Raw genomic sequence first — 17,866 nt, forward strand, 5'->3', positions numbered from 1 at the left:
TTGAACGGTGTCACGTTGAATGGTGTGTCATATTCAACTGTTCATTGTACCACACTAAGGTACGAAAATGTGCATCGTGTTGGACGGCGCGTCGTGTTGATTGGTATGCTGTGTTGAACACTCATCGCATTGTACCGTGCATCATACCACCCTATAGCATTGCATCCAACTGTGCATCATACCACCCTATCGCATCCAACCGTGCATCATACCACCCTATAGCATCCAACCGCGCATCATACCACCCTATAGTACAAAAATGTAGCTTAACGAAATTTATTATTCTAATTGCAGATGAAATATAATTTCTTCACTCAATATTTACTACATTCCAAAAGCATCAACTCATATTTTTAACATATATTGTTGAAGGTCTGCAACTTTGTGGCAGAAAACTTTAAAATTATTCGAAGATCTCAAAATTTTTTTCCAAGTTTGGTATTATTACATGCCTATTCAACCAAATGGAAGAATTTCCTTTATAAGCTGCGTGTGTCCATGAATGCACAACTCCAGCTAGTAGTAAAACCTCAACCATGCAGTGGCAAGCTCCTAGTTTAACCTCTGAGTCACCTTGCCTATGACATCCACCTGTGTATTCTACTGTGTGGTTTTATTTGATAAATAACTTCATGGTATTCATATTTTCATTTTTGATTCAACTACCTCGGAGCTGTTGCTTAAGTAAGTCGATTGAGGGAAACTCGGCTGCATCACATTAGGGTGATTGGCATGTCTGTAGGGTGATCGGCATGTCTGCAAGAGTGCATACTGTCTCAAGACTGTTGCAGCTTCCATAATCTTGCATTCTGAAATTTCAACATGGTTTTAGCTAACGCTAGAATTATTATGCACTGTGTATCTCCCCATTTAGAAGATCGGTAAGGCTTGGATTCTTAATTTCCAGCCAGATCAAACTTCGTGCTCTTTCAGCAAGCATAGCCCACAGATATATATATAGCTGTGATCACAAAGAAAGAAACGTGTGCCTCAGTCTAGCACGTACAGCGTCTCTGTCTCCCCTAAACGTCACAAGGCATAATGCTTGTTGTGTTAACATCTTTCAGATCTTCAAGGGCTTTAATTGAAATGAACCAGTGTGAACCCATTGATGGCAGCAATGTTTGTTTGTACTGCTGTTGGCCTTCGGCTTCTCCTTGATGCCATAAGATGTGTAACGGATAAGCCAGCATTTATTGCTGCTCGTGACGCAAACTCCTTACGCACTACCGGTACGCAGTTCATAAGTTGCCATCTGGAGGGACAAGCAGAGGTATATAGCTTTGGGTTGTACATATATAGATCGAATTAATGTACAGCGAATGCTTTTTGTTCACATTTCAAACTTGATTCGTCAGTAAAATTACAAATGTCTGTCGGAAATCGCCAATGACTTGCATCTTAGCGATGTATGCTTGGGTCAAGCAGTATGGTAGAGAAGAGGTGACCCAGTTTTCAGTATCTACCACATCCGGAACTGTCAGATTAACCTGAAGGGATTCCTTTGCAACACGTCCAGTCCGACAGAGCCAGGTCACCATTTCACTTGCGCAATGTGTGAAGGACAGAAGTGGATCTTTAATGTGTCCACGGTGTCAGTGTGGTACACGGGCCTCCAAGTTATGGTCTACATCCGAAAAACCCAGCAATTTAGCATTGAAAGCTTGCTGAGAGCTTTTTGTCAGATCGGCATTAAGCAGGACTCGAACCATCAACTCCATGGTTGATAGTCAAAGGCTCTAACACTGGGCCACCTGACACCCTAAAACTACAAATACGTACCTAGCAAATACGTGCATACAAAACATGCCTAGCAAATACGTGCCTGCAAATACGCATACTTACTTGCTCGGCAGACAAATATGTGCCTACAAAATGTGCCTAGCAAATATGTGCCTACAAAAAATGCCTAGCAAGTACGTGCCTACAAAATGTGCTTAGCAAATACGTGCCTACAAAACATGCCTAGCAAATACATGCATACAAACGTGCCTACCAAATATGTGCCTACAAAACTTGCCTAGCAAGTACATGCCTACAAAACGTGCCTAAGCAAATATGTGCCTACAAAACGTGCCTAAAAATACTTGCATACAACACGAGCCTAGCAAGTAAGTGCCTACAAAACGTACCTAGCAAGTACGTGCCTACAAAACATGCCTAGCAAATACATGCATACAAACGTGCCTACCAAATATGTGCCTACAAAACTTGCCTAGCAAGTACATGCCTACAAAACGTGCCTAAGCAAATATGTGCCTACAAAACGTGCCTAAAAATACTTGCATACAACACGAGCCTAGCAAGTAAGTGCCTACAAAACGTACCTAGCAAGTACGTGCCTACAAAACGTGCCTAGCAAATATGTGCCTACAAAACGTGCCGAGCAAATACTTGCCTACAAAACGTGCCTAGCACGTTTTTCCTGAGCGATGGCCCGCTAACTCTATGATTACCCCGCTTCCATTGAGCAATGACGCGCTAACTCTATGATTATCCTGCTTTATTTAGATGGCCTGACATACATGTGTTTAATGTTTCCAAACAAATACATGGACTGCTGCGGTACTGATGCCGCTCTCTACAGCGAAACGTGCGTAAAGCTTGGTTCAGACCACTGTCGTATGTATGACGAGCGAGGCACTGCGCATTGCCATACAAGTTCTTGGAGATGCATGATTGATATGAATTAAAATAATAGCTATGAAATCGCTAAATGATGCAACTACTGTAAAACCCTTATTTAAACGCCATGGCGCTCTATTTTTCAAGCCTCTCTTTACGGTGGCGCTTTATTAGAGATAACGTTCAAATAAAGGGTGATGTTGTATTTTTCAAAACTGTCAGAATGCTGAGAAGATAAAATTTAACCCTTTCATGGGCGAATTGAGTGTCGTCCATATTTTGCACTCTCCTTCTGGCGATGCGATATTAGACCTTCTGGAACCAAGAGATTTGATAACTTACCTCCAACATGTCATACTTCAAGTCTCTAAATAAATATGCGCGAGGAAGCTATTACATGTACATGTCTCTACCATTTAATATCTATTGCTTGCAATTCACCTACGATGATTTTATAGCCTGCATTGCAATTTGTTGAGGCTCCTTACGAAAATTATTTTCAATTTATTTTAAGTTTGAAGGTAAAATTTCGTTTTATAACTATATTTAAATGTTAATATTTAATATATATATAAATATTTAAATATAAATATATATATATTTATATATATATAAATAATATAAATTTAATATTTAATTTCATCATCGTCTAGCTGTTCAATACCTTCCACGGTGTCTGCTGACCCGAACTTTGAACTAGTCATATTAGTCTCCAAACAATTTTATAGTAGAGCAAAACTTTTATGCAATGCTATCTGTAAAACTTTGCAAAAATAATGATAAGTTTTTTAGCTGAATGCGCGCCTATCACAAGTCGACCCAAGCATCATAAGTGCTAAAACAGTTTAACAATGAACTACTATTAACCTGATACAGTTGCTAACTATTTCTATGGCGTTGCAATCAAAGTTTTCAACCAAAAACCTAATGATGAAGATATGAAAAACGGACTTTGATACGAATAGAAACACAGAACGAATTAATTTTAATGTTATTGATGTAATCGAGTCATTATTAGCGCATTTTTGTGGACACTTTTCTATTGATCACTTGCTATTATAGGTTTGTATCGCTATTATAGGTTTGTATTGCTATTATAGGTTTGTATCGCTATTATAGGTTTGTATCGCTATTATAGGTTTGTAAAGATAAAAAATGTCAAATAGAAGTAGAATTCAATTAGAAATGCCATTCCATTAAATGGTGGCGTTCAATTTTAAACCCTTCGACCATAATGGCGCTCAAATAAAGGTGGCATACAAATAAAGTTGGTGTTCAAATACAGGTTTTAAGGTGAATACAGCTCGTGCTCCACAAGAGCCCTACCCAGTCGTGGTCTCGCTAGGCTAGGATTGATGTGACTTGAGTGCACAGCATAATCATCGAGTCCCGCCAGTGAAAAGTAAACACAAATTGTATTGCTAGCAATTGTGCCAGTAGGAACATTTTTTTCTGTCAAACGTAATAGTGATTGTGGAGTGCGAGCAAGATAGCTTGCACAGCTAGGCGGGCACAGCTAATTGGCCGCCATTCATACAGTATTGGTCTGAACCCAGCTTTAGAGAGCGGAAAGCCGGGTTCTAAAGATCTCTCAACATCTGGCGTGAAGCCCATGATGCATTGTCAACATCATTGGGAGCCATACGGTTTACTACAGAAATCTAATGTTTCTTCCTGATTAGATATGCTCATCCTGCCAAGGTAGACTGATAGGTACTGACTAGATGGGACTGACTAGGTACAGAATGTGATATACAGTAAACAATAGGAACCTGCTGTAAGACAGAGGTACAGAATATGATATACAGTAAACAACAGGAACCTGCTGTAAGACAGAGGTACAGAATGTGATATACAGCAGACAATAGGAACCTGCTGTAAGACAGAGGTACAGAATGTGATATACAGTAAACAACAGGAACCTGCTGTAAGACAGAGGTACAGAATGTGATATACAGCAGACAATAGGAACCTGCTGTAAGACAGAGGTACAGAATGTGATATACAGTAAACAACAGTAACCTGCTGTAAGACAGAGGTACAGAATGTGATATACAGTAAACAATAGGAACCTGCTGTAAGACATAAATACAGAATGTGATATACAGTAAACAAAAGGAACCTGCTGTAAGACAGAGGTACAGAATGTGATACCCCGTAAAAAATAGGACCCTGTTGTAAAATAGATATGTACAGAATATGAAAAACGGAATCTATGACAACTATTTGTGTGTAAAAGGTGAATGGTCTGGCAAGCTCACATTATAATCTACATCAAAACTAGAATTGTATTATTATGTATAAGCATAAATTCTATTGTATAAGATAATAAAATACTTTTTTTGAGCAAATCCATGACAAACAAACGCTGTACAATTCGTCAACAATTTAAAGATCAGGTGAGACCTACAACTTTGAACAAAATGGAGAAGTTTGTTCTCTCAAAATTACTGTTGAAGTTTTCAAGGTCAACGAGTTCACTCACTGTTCTGCTTTGATACAATGACAACCCTGTCTGATACATAAAACTTCCTGTCTTGCATTTGCTAACGTCTAAGTTTATGTACAATGCACTCTAGTCTATATTTAGTTGTACGTACGCTTTGTACGTGCCCTTAGCCGTAGCATCCCGTTCCTGTGCTTCATTTCACACGCTTGAACAGAGAAGGGAAAACCGTACGCACAATAATTAGTAGTCACTGGCATGAATAAGCATTTTTAGGGCATCCATAATCCATCTACCCGTGCACGGCTTGTAATTAAATATGAAAGCCGATAAAATCTCTGGCTTAATCTGTAGGTAAACATTACGTATAATAACACACGCCATCTTCTATTTTCTGCTGTACTGAGAGAGTTTCGCAATCAGAGAGATATAATAGCGTGTTCGGGTGAAATGTCTGCTTCACCATGAACTAGTGGAAAGATTGTCAGTGGTTTCACTTTAAAAGAAATTAAACAGTTTAGTCAAATACTTGGTTGCTAGGAAAGGCTGTGAGTCATGGCTCAAGTGCAATACTTACCTGATCAATACATAGTGTTCACTGTTGCCATGCATTGTGGGTAAATATTTATTTTTTTATTCCGGTCAGTCATCATATTTGCTGAGGAGTCTTGAGACGGAGTCTCGGCTCCACAATGTCTCTCCTTGTCATTACAGTTTGTCTGTTTGTCTGTTGGTCTCAAACAGACAAACTCAAAATATGTAGTTGCTCTTGACTAGAGATACATAACTTTATCCATATTTTCTTGTCAGAAAGGATTTACCAGTCATTTTCCAAGACTGAGTATTAATAAGCTTACCTGAATATTTCGCGATGACTTCTGTTTATTCTGATTTTCCAAATTTAAATTTTATAAATATTTTATATTTGCCCTTTCTTATCTTTATATTTGTAACAAGATTGCCGATTCGCTGTCTGCGCATCCCTGGCACTTACAAACCGACAGGAGTAAGTTTTTCTCGCTGCCGTTTTCTGTTCAGATTCCTCAAAGGCTGACCCATAGGCGGCGGCTCAAAACAAAGGTAGATATCAGCGCGTTATGCCAACCCGCCTTAGTGACCCATCACATGAATATCTTCACAGTTATATCATATAAATACATCTCCATGTGTATCACAGGTGTCATATGTGTATCACAGGTGTCATATGTGTATCACAGGTGTCATATGTGTATCACAGGTGTCACATGTGTATCACAGGTGTCATATGTGTATCACAGGTGTCATATGTGTATCACAGGTGTCATATGTGTATCACAGGTGTCACATGTGTATCACAGGTGTCACATGTGTATCACAGGTGTCATATGTGTCTATCTCATCACACAAGTTTATCATACAGTTCTGTATAACGGAGATATCTCTTACAGTAATATATTACATGCGCAGCAGCGCCGATGTTGTATTTTGCCAATCTTTCTTACCCCAGTTATGAGGATATTGACCTGCCCCAATTTATCTCTCAGCTTTTGATATGTTTCCACATCCCTGCTCTTTTGATAATTGGTGCAGCATAATTTAATCTCTCTCAGCATCGTACTATCACTTTTGCCTTTCCATTAATATTAATACTAATAGCGGCAGTAGCCTGGTAAGGGGTCCCGTGAGAGGTAGCCTGGGGTCCCGTGAGAGGTAGCCTGGTAAAGGATCCCGTGAGAGATTATCAGATGTACTAAGTACGCGTACAATTATTCTTGAATACCAGTGGGAAGTTGATGGGTGCAGTTGCTAGAGCACTCGTCTACGGTGCTGAAGGTTACGAGTTCCAATCCTTTGTAATGCAATCTCTTGTTCCAACCTCCAATGGTGACTTTGAACAGACAGACAGATTCGGACAGACAGACCAATTTGGCTCTCATAATAGGGAATATTTTTATTACTAATAATGATGAACAACCTTGTAAACAAGTATTAGACAGGTAGTGTCTATACTAATTTTAACTTTTGACTCCTCGCTTCAAGTTATGCTTTAAATATAGTATTTATGGGTATGTGACGGTTACATTGCCAAGTGTTGAATTATGAACAGTGCATTGATCATCAGCTGAAACCGAGAAGTGTTTTTAGTAATCACAGGAGGTCTTCCCTTGTAATAGGCACATACTCTGTTTACTGACCTCAGATAACACACACTCAGAAAAATCAAAAGATTTTTACGGTTTTTTACGAGATTTTTTAAGAATGGGAACATCTATACATGATTAAGTGAGTGAGCCCAATCATTTTAATACTGTCAGCCAAATAAATGTTCTAGTAAATGAAAAATAAATGAAATAGTAAGTCTTAAAAAGGAAAATATATTTTACTATACCATTGTTCAAGATTTTAGTCTAACTTCACCAGTTCAACGATGATCTCTCAGGATATCTTAGCAGTGTACTGATAATTTGAATATATTATCGTATGCTGGTAACATGAATATGTTATTATATGCTAGTAATACGAGTATGTTATCGTATGCTGGTAATACGAGTATGTTATCATATGCTGGTAATACGAGTATGTTATCATATGCTGGTAATACGAGTATGTTACCATATGCTGGTAATACGAGTATGTTATCATATGCTGGTAATACGAGTATGTTATCATATGCTGATAATATGAGTATGTTATCATATGCTGATAATTTGAGTATGTTATCGTATGCTGATGATAAGAATATGTTATTATATGCTGGTAACATGAATATGTTATCATATGCTGGTAATACGAGTATGTTATCATATGCTGGTAATACGAGTATGTTATCATATGCTGGTAATACGAGTATGTTATCATATGCTGGTAATACGAGTATGTTATCATATGCTGATAATTTGAGTATGTTATCGTATGCTGATGATATGAATATGTTATCATATGCTGTCAAGATAATGTTTTTGAAAAGCCAAAGAGTGTGTATAACTTGTTTAAGGGCGAAATACAGATGTAATATGCAAAATGAAAACATACGTAAAGTTATAGAGTTGGCAGCACCAACTGCTCAGATCTCAAAAGCTTCGCCTTTTACCTATCGAACTGTTTATATTCTCTGTTTTATATTATTATACTTATATATTATTATACATTTATATTATTATACTTATATATTATTATACATTTATATTTTTATACATATATGTTTATGAAAATGAAAGATGTTAAACTTTATTGACTTTTTAACATATAATTTTTAGCACCCTAACGATTTAGCTTTGAAATTCTTTTTTTATTAACAACTAGTACGCTTGCTAGTACTGTGCACTGTGAGAGATCGTCATGAGTAATCAGTATATGGAGAATTAACCAGTAAAACATTAGGGCTTCCGAGTGGTGTAGTGATAGAGTGCTTGGCTTTGGATCTGATGCCTTGGGTTTGATTCCTGTGCGAGACAATCTTTTTTCCCAACGCCCTTAGCGTGGCTTTATACAGGCAGATGAACCGGACCCGGCTTTTATTATAGATTTTGTTCAAAAGTTGTGAGGTAAGAATTCAAAAGGATTGTAAATAAAATAAGCTAAGAGTGCAGGAAACTGATTCACCTCGAGGCCGTTAATATATATAATATATAGTCCCTTTGACGTTGTTACAATATTTATTTAGCAGTTTGACAGAGTTAAGAGTATGATGATGACGCCAGAGAGTATTTTATTACCGTGATAAAAATATTCAATTGCCAGTCAACATGGATACGGCTCTTTTGTAGCCGGCAGAGCCGACCTTATCTGCCCTCTGAGTACACAAACAGATCATTCACTCATATCATTCAAAAGCAATATCATGATTTATGATTTATGACATAAGTTTTATAGATATTTGCTTTAACAAATGCTAAATTCTGCCCTCCTAACATCTACCCATTTAAAATGGTATTCACCTTTCCTAAAATGGTATAAGAAGATGCACCTCTAGCTAGCGCACTGAGCAACATCTGTACCTTAGAGCACACTTTTAAATTATTTGCTCTTTTCACGCACATATCCAAGTAATTTCCTTTCGAATTTTATAACTCACACCAAAATCATGCTTTTATTTGCAATATCTGCTTCCACGGCACAGACAGCCACTTTATGTGCCCCTACAATCCCTCTCCAACAGGCATGCCTCAGAGATTTCTGGCTAAACAAACAGAAGCTTTCAGCAAGATAAGAGGTGATGATGGAAGCCTTATTGACAGGCGAGTGTCATTATGAGGTGTGATAGCGCGGCTCAACGCTCACTATTGCTTGCGTCACCTCCGACCACCACTCATTACTCCTAAGCTTATCACTTTTATGATATTTATATTTCCTATCAATATTTAATGAGGGCTCGTCATCTATAATAGTCAGCGTGGTTTGGCAGCCCTCCACACTGCCAGCGGCGCCGTTATCGTAGCAAGTCATCAGAAAACCTGCAGAGAAGAGACCAGAAACGTACATTGTATACGCGTGTTCAAGTAAAAGAACGAGAAACAAGTGAGTTGTCAGTATACCATAAAGTAGTTAAAGCGGTGACAGCCTGAAACAGGTGGTGCTATGCGCTCTTACACATGATCATCGCAACTGCTCAAGAGAGTTCATTGAAGCTTACATGGCAATACTCGGGGCAGTGTCAAGGGACAGGAACAAACATGCCTTCTCTGTAATATCATTATCTGCAGCTTCTTTTAACTACAAGGCGTGATAAACAATATTACTAATATGATTATGCAATATTCAAATTATCAATAAATAACTGATACAACAGTCATCTGCTGTTTTATAACAAAAAACTTATCCACAAGGCATTTTGATGATGCATTTCTTCTTAGCACAAGTATCTCATTCCTGGTTAGTGTTGGGGAGCAGGTATTTCATCACTTTACAGCTTCATTTTTTACTCTAAAAGTTGCTAAGGCTATTAGGTTAGTATCAGCCTAAGAACCATATGCTTTAGTAGTCTTCAATATTCTCTCTTGTCAAGTCTCGGCAACAGGGCATCTTCTGTTTGCAGCTTGCACCAGGTGAATAGACAATATTTCTGATCTCCATTTGAATGTTGGTAGACTATAGTTACCAACATTATGTTGTGCATGCATGTTATGGTTACCTGCTGTACATGTATGTCAGTAGAGTATATGTTATGGTTACCTGCTGTACATGTATGTCAGTAGAGTATATGTTATGGTCACATGCTATACATGTATGTCAGTAGAGTATATTTTATGGTTACCTGCTATACATGTATGTCAGCAGAGTTTATGTTATGGTTACCTGCTATACATGTATGTCAGTAGAGTATATGTTATGGTTACCAGCTATGCATGTATGTCAGTAGAGTATATGTTATGGTTACCTGCTATACATGTATGTCAGTAGATTATATGTTATGGTCACATCATCATAGCGAGCTTAGAAGGTAGGTATTCCATAACCTATCTGGAGTCCTTGAACTTTCTTCTATCTTTGGCAGCTTCTCACAATGAGGCAACACTTGAAAGCCTTCCTACTCTGTTTGCCGCTGACAGCCCTTCTGGGTGCCCCGATGGACAACGCCAAAGAAAATGAACAGATGTGAGTGTTATAGCAACCATAAGTTATAGTTTATCATTTTTACGCTAGTTTTGTAATATCAAACGGTACACAATTAGCATGGCAAAAGGAGTACAGACATATTTATAAAGTGGAAATCCGCTAACGTTGAGCTTATAAAAACAATAAAACACTATAAAGAGTTCTTGGTAAACCAAAATTATTGTTACTCTAATTTTCTCTGCTTCTCCATTCTATTATAGTTGATTAAATGCCTCTGATGTACACCTCATCCCCAAATGTTTAAGTTCGTCTTATCTTGATCCTCACAATGATTTATAGTTTTCATCAATATACACTGAGATACAATTCTGATCGATACACATTTGTATTGGTCAATGTGTATTGATGAATAACCGATACACATTGACCAATACACATTGACCAATACAAATTGACCAATACACATTGACCAATACACGTTGATCAGTACACGCGTAGGCTATTTTTTGCAATGATTGCTACCATAGTTTTATATACCCAATTTCAGCTGTACAAAAAGACGTAATTTAAAGCGAATAATGTGGGGATGAGTTAGCATTGAAAATTTGTTGAGTTAACAGTAAGCGGCATTCACAAACTTTCTAAAAATAATGTACATTTATCAATAATTTGCAATAGTAACAAAGTAATTATTTTCCATTTTACTTAGTGTTCTGTGTCCTACAAAACTCACTTGCAAATAGTTCACACTGTAACCTTAACATCTCTAAAATGATTGTTAGCTGCACTGTTTCGGCCTCATATGAAAGTTAGTTGACATATGACAGCTAGTTGATATATGACAGGTAGTTGATATATGACAGGTAGTTGACATATGACACATAGTTGACATATGACAGGTAATTGACATATGACAGGTATTGACATGTGCCATTTAGTTGACATTTGCCAGTTATTTGCTGTATGCCAGATAATTGACATATGACAGGTAGTTATATCAAGAATTCTCAGTAACACTTAGTTTCTGGTGATCCTGTTTCTATGAGATTCAAAGTATAACCAGATGTTAAAAGATACTATGAACTATTACGACTCCACAGAGAAAAACTAACTGAGACAGCATATCAATGGTAAACATAAGTTATTTCCTAGAAGAATGAATACTGTTTTAAAGTTTTCTTGCTCTGAGCATGCCTAAAATTAGCTTTATTTCTTTAATACAGCTCCAATGACTTAGAGCAGCTTCTAAATCAACTCGAGTCAATCAAGGCTGCCTCTAATAAACTTGAAAATGAGGATAGAGTTAGCCTAAAAGAATCAGCACTACAAGCCACGCCCAGGTGGGTACATACATCCAGCAAGTGGGCGATACAATAGTAATTTACCAGCATATGTATGCCTTATAGGTGGAGTTTGGTGTTGAAGGGGTGATTCTGTTGTCACTGTTGTCACTCGCGCAGTGCGTTTTTTCACTGCCAGGCTTCTCTTCTCAGCGACTAGTTAGAGGGTTTTCTGACAGAATTGCATATTCAATACATGACACAATACAGACACAAGATTATATCAAACTGCTTTGCAAAAATTAATGCAGGTACACAAGTTCTGTAGCCCTTGGTTTTGTTTTAGTAAGAGGAACTGTGGTATCAACTTCTCTAACGATTGCGGCTCTATGGAAACAGCATATATGAATGGTGAGTTTTAATTTAATTAACTGGATTTTTTGTTCTGTCAACTTCAAGCAAGTCGTAAGTCTCTGAGAATCTTCCCAGGAATCCTGGGAATCCCCTGAAACTACTTAGGAATTTTTATGTAGCTAGACATATGAACAGGTAGATAAATCTCTTCTGTATTTCAGGACTCAAAAACTTCTTTGGAAGCAAACGAAGACTAAATGTTCCTTCAGCAGAAAGAAGGCAATTTCTAACAGAAAACTCAAAGAGACTCGCAGAACCAAATGACGAGTATGTACTCTTGTAGTATCATTACAACATCTGTTAACAGTTGTTTTATCTCTTTTATTGAGAAGATAACTCTGACTTTGTAAACATGGTTTCTTAACCAACATTCCTTTATCAGGTAAATCAATAAAATATATGTATGTGCTGATTTAAAATTATCAATCATTCAAATAAGTTACAGATTTTCGAGAATTTATTAATTTCAACATTTAATAAACAAATAGGAGGAATTTAAAAGAATACCGGAGTTTTCTCAGAGTTCATCAAAAGTTCATAGCTTGCAGTGTACCCGTCTCATAGTCATGAGAACCCACTGCTTTGGCTTTCATTCTTGGTGCTCAAGTTTAATTAAGTATTTGTTTTGTATTACCATATTGTAAAGACTAATATGACTAGTAATTGTCTCCCCAACTAGTGTTTTCTCTTTTGGAGTTGTCTGGCAATGCATAAAGGATATTTTGTCTGTTTTTGTAGTGAAAAATCTTTGAACGATGATGATATTGATGAGCTTGTGATAAAGTACATAGCAAACATTCGAGAGAGACTCATGGAGAACTGGTAAGTTTTAAATACTTATTCAATATTCAGCATTGAGTCAAGATTCAACAAGCAAGAATTCTCCCGATCTGTTTTCAAGAACATTAGTTCAGGAAGACATCATCAAACTACAAATTATTAAACAAACTTTTAATGAACGATACTTTATGATAGAGCAAAGATCTAACTTAAAATAACAAATAATGTAACAAAAACTATATTTCTTCTTGTTAATGATAAAAAAGTTTGCCTATATTGTATTAAAATACTATTATTCTAGAAAAAGTTAAAGACAGATTTACAAATGAAGCTGACCCTAAACTTGTTTTTACAGGAAACGCAAGGAGCAAGACTGCCTTGAATTAACGGGATTGCCATGCTAGGCACAGCTGTAACCTCTACCAGCGTCTTTACACCTTCACCTCAGTTTATTTATTTAAAAGCAAACAATCATATTTTAGTGTGAGAAACTCAATATCCATTCTGGCTAATGGATGATATTATCATTATGGAAACAACATGTTGCTGTTATCTTAATTACCTGTATTGTCATCGAGCGGAAAGAGACCGAAAGAGTTTGATAAGAACTGAATTCAATTTGTAATAATACCTGTTATGGACTAGCCTATGTCCTAGATAGCTAATTAGCTTTTAAAATATAAACTTTTCAGTCTAAATGCTGCCTACCTAAGCCGGTTAGCGCTGTTCCTAGTCAAATGGCTGCAGCACCTTTCACCACAGCTTTTGTGTTTTCATTAAACTCACCCGACAGTCTGTTAGTCTAATTGCTGCGTCACACGCTAGTGAGTGAGTAGAGAACAAGAGAGCTGCAGAGAAACAGGAGACGACAAACGCCGTCAGACTGAATATTAGTTGGAGTTTAAACTCTTCCAAATCCAAACTTTAGCTGAGTCACAGCAATAACATCACTAGGAAGCTGTTAGTAGTACATATGAACTTGAAATGCAAGCAATAGAAACATACAAGCATAGAGGTAAACTATGCTCAGAGCATAATTGTTGAGCAGTCATTAGTTGTGAGATGTGAGACCCGGGAGTTCTTTTAGAGAACGGATGTGATGCTTGAAAAAAAATAGGTGAGGTGGCAGCGTATCAGAAGAATCTAGCGTTTAGTAAAGTTGTGCAATGAGCCAAACAACTTTGCACGCCGCCAGACCTCATAATAGTCTACAATTATGTTTCCAAACATGATAATCATTATGGATTGGGTAACACGGGGCAGCGTGTCTGTTCTAAACACAACAGCTGCCGCAAGCTGCTTCGATGCATCTTTCAGCTAATGTTCCTCAGATGCAGTTGAAGAGTTTATTTTGTAACGACAGTCCTAGCTGAATGTTGATAAATTCAGCTAGAAACATAAACAACTAGAGAGAAAATTCGATGAAACAAATTGGTTGAGCAGGTGATTACGCATACATGTATGTTATATGAGTGACTGACAACAGAATCAAACTACTCCTGCCTCTCAATGTGTTATGGATCTCATCAAAGCCGAGCTCATCCAAAGTTGTCTTACTTGGTTTTAACTCATTTTTAATGTGAAAACAAAGTGGGGTGGAAACATAAACAGCCATGCTTCCACCTTCAGCAGTTCCTACTGCTCTGTAAGCGCTAACTCATAATTAATATGTCTCATTAGTGTTAGCACCTCAAGCAGCACCTCAAGCAGCACCTCAAGCAGCACCTCAAGCAGCATCTCAAGCAGCATCTCAAGCAGCATCTCAAGCACCACCTCAAGCAGCACCTCAAGCACCACCTCAAGCAGCATCTCAAGCACCACCTCAAGCAGCACCTCAAGCACCACCTCAAGCAGCACCTCAAGCAGCATCTCAAGCACCACCTCAAGCAGCATCTCAAGGTCTATTCAGCTATAGCCGTACACAAGATGCATAGAAATTAATACTCTTTGTAGGTAATTATTGATAAGGACTGACATAAAGGAAAGATCAAAAGGCCACGAAAAGGTCTAACTCGGGTTCTCGCTATGGTTTGTGAATAAAAATCAGGATACTCCTTACTCCCTGATTTCTTAATTGTTGAGCAAGCTACTGAAGTAGACTGAGTACCCTGTTGAGCACGCTACTGAAGTAGATTGAGCACCCCATTGAGCACGCTACTCAAGTAGACTGAGCACCTCGTTGAGCAAGCTAAAAAATGGTGTAAGATTTGATTTTATATTTACAACAACAGTGTAATATTATGAAGAGATAAAAAAATTGGAAGAAGCTGTCTATAACCTCAAACAGTACCGATGTATCCTGGATCGTAAAAAAGAGACATATTTATGTATATATATGATATTATATATATCGTATTACATATATAAATAATTATATATATAATATATATTATATAAACAATTATATAATGCAATAATGTAATATATTATATATGTATACTGTATATATGTATATGTAGAGTGATATACGTATATAATATATATATAATATATTAGATATATAATATACATATACCACTCTACATATACATATATACAGTATACATATATATAATATATTAAATATTAGGTTATTACATTATGTAATATCATTATATATTATAATATATAATATATGAGTGCTGATAGAAAAATTATACAAGCTTTAGTAGCATCTTCTCAATTGAAAAACTTTTTATTTGTTTACCAAAAGTGTGAAAGGTCAACCTGATTGTCATTCCTAAAGTTCTGAAGATGTGATGTCATATGAGTGTGATTATCAAGTGAAGATATGATATCATATAAGTGTGATTATCAGGTGAAGATGTGATATCATATGACTGTGATTATTAGCTGAAGATGTGATATCATATGAGTGTGATTATCAAGTGAAGATGTGATATCATAAGGGTGTGATTATTAGGTGAAAAAATGATACCATATGAGTGTGATTATCAAGTGAAGATGTGATATCATAAGGGTGTGATTATTAGGTGAAGATGTGATATATGGGTGTGATATATGAGTGTGATATATGGGTGTGATATATGGGTGTGATATATGGGTGTGATATATGGGTGTGATATATGGGTGTGATATATGGGTGTGATATATGGGTGTGATATATGGGTGTGATATATGGGTGTGATATATGGGTGTGATATATGGGTGTGATATATGGGTGTGATATATGGGTGTGATATATGGGTGTGATATATGGGTGTGATATATGGGTGTGATATATGGGTGTGATATATGGGTGTGATATATGGGTGTGATATATGGGTGTGATATATGGGTGTGATATATGGGTGTGATATATGGGTGTGATATATGGGTGTGATATATGGGTGTGATATATGGGTGTGATATATGGGTGTGATATATGGGTGTGATATATGGGTGTGATATATGGGTGTGATATATGGGTGTGATACAGCCACTTGATAACTTTGAACTTGTGAATTTAATTTTGTGTTCAATTATCTAGAGAGCATCAGTTTTGCTGCCAGCAGCGCGTCTCAACAGCAATCACATACCATATTTTCCAGCACCGAGTCAAGAAAGGTTCTCATCTAGTTCTGATACCATTAGCTTCCACACCTGTGCTATGTGCTCACACCTGTGCTATGTGCTCACACCTGTGCTATAGATAAGGTAAATGTGGTTTACATGTTGCATTAAAGCTGAAAATGTGACAATTATGAAATTTCAACTTCACTATAATTTTAACTGCTAAACCTTTCAGTAGCTGACTGTCTTTGAGAGATACTTTCCTTCTATTTGTTGATCATATCTACTCACTTACATCACAAACTGAATCTACACTCATGGCACAGTACTAGAGTTTTGTTAAAGAAGAGCTTTGGGTAATGTCTATGTTTGATAGATGTTCTAGCGCCTGCGATCAATAGTTTAGGATTTAGGATCAATGGATAAAGCCTGCGATCAATGCTGTTTGAGCGAGCGAATGTGTGGTATTTAACTGGTTGAGAATGAAGGTTGTTGTCCAATAGATATTGTTAACTACCGTATATGTTACAAATACACAGCATCAAGTCGACAAAAAGTAGCAAAAAAAATTTGTTTTCGCTAAAAGCTTTACAATGAGAATAATAACAATAAGCTCACCATATCCATGTTTGTGATCATTATGACCAAAATCATAGCTGAGCATTGACAAGTACTCACTAATGCCCAGATGTCAAATAAATTGCAGTTGAGGTGAATATTTGCCTAGGTATCTATGTGGATGCATTAGCAATTCAGTAGCAGTAGTAAACATGCCACAGCCATGCAGTATCATAGCATTACGTACTTTTACTACTACAAGATATACACGCAGTATAACTACTTTTTAATGTGCAGCAGAAAGCAGTATTGGTGTTGTGGCGGTATTGCCTACGACACAGAGAGCAGATGTAGAGGGAGTATTGCTAGTGCACATTCTGCATCGCTAAATGCTGTAGGAACTTTTGCATTACACTGTACATATATGCAGCGTGTATGTGCAATATGTATGCACAGCATGCATGTTTGTGAAAACTCATCACGGAATCAAGTATTGAGTTGACTTTGGCACAACAACACAATTACAAGATGTAAATACTGCTCAAACTTGAGTATGGGTGGACATACAATATGATCACAATTACATGTAGCATGTTGTATTTAGTTGAAATGATAATCTATCATGGTTTTAATATATAATGCGAGTGGAAATATTATGCAAAGACCCAAATTTGATCCACCGGAATGGTAATAATGCTTGACCCTCTACTCCGAAATGATATGGGAGTTTGAGTAC

The 17,866-nt window shown here is 37.0% G+C and overlaps 1 protein-coding gene across 2 annotated transcripts; it reads left to right on the forward strand.

Annotated features, from left to right (window-relative positions):
- The first annotated feature begins 9,476 nt into the window (after nt 1–9,476).
- Nucleotides 9,477–13,766, forward strand: LOC137385276 (uncharacterized). Of its 2 annotated transcripts, XM_068071716.1 has the most exons (7): nt 9,477–9,568; nt 10,545–10,645; nt 11,830–11,946; nt 12,233–12,297; nt 12,462–12,567; nt 13,039–13,122; nt 13,436–13,766. In XM_068071716.1, exons 2-7 carry the CDS (start codon nt 10,554–10,556, stop codon nt 13,482–13,484), a joined length of 513 nt encoding a protein of 170 aa, XP_067927817.1. In that variant the 5' UTR covers nt 9,477–9,568; nt 10,545–10,553; the 3' UTR covers nt 13,485–13,766. The 2 variants fall into 2 exon arrangements, with proteins under 2 accessions (XP_067927817.1, XP_067927818.1); XM_068071717.1 differs by lacking the exon at nt 11,830–11,946.
- The last annotated feature ends 4,100 nt before the right edge of the window (nt 13,767–17,866 follow it).

Source organism: Watersipora subatra, chromosome 1, assembly GCF_963576615.1.
Source record: "Watersipora subatra chromosome 1, tzWatSuba1.1, whole genome shotgun sequence".
Classification (NCBI taxonomy): Eukaryota; Metazoa; Bryozoa; class Gymnolaemata; order Cheilostomatida; family Watersiporidae; genus Watersipora; species Watersipora subatra.

Coding starts and splice junctions, on each gene's coding strand:
- LOC137385276 (XM_068071716.1), top strand. CDS start 10,554: ATGAGGCAACACTTGAAAGCCTTCCTACTCTGTTTGCCGCTGACAGCC. Junction 12,298..12,461: donor GGAAACAGCATATATGAATG/GTGAGTTTTAAT, acceptor TCTGTATTTCAG/GACTCAAAAACTTCTTTGGA. Junction 12,568..13,038: donor CTCGCAGAACCAAATGACGA/GTATGTACTCTT, acceptor CTGTTTTTGTAG/TGAAAAATCTTTGAACGATG.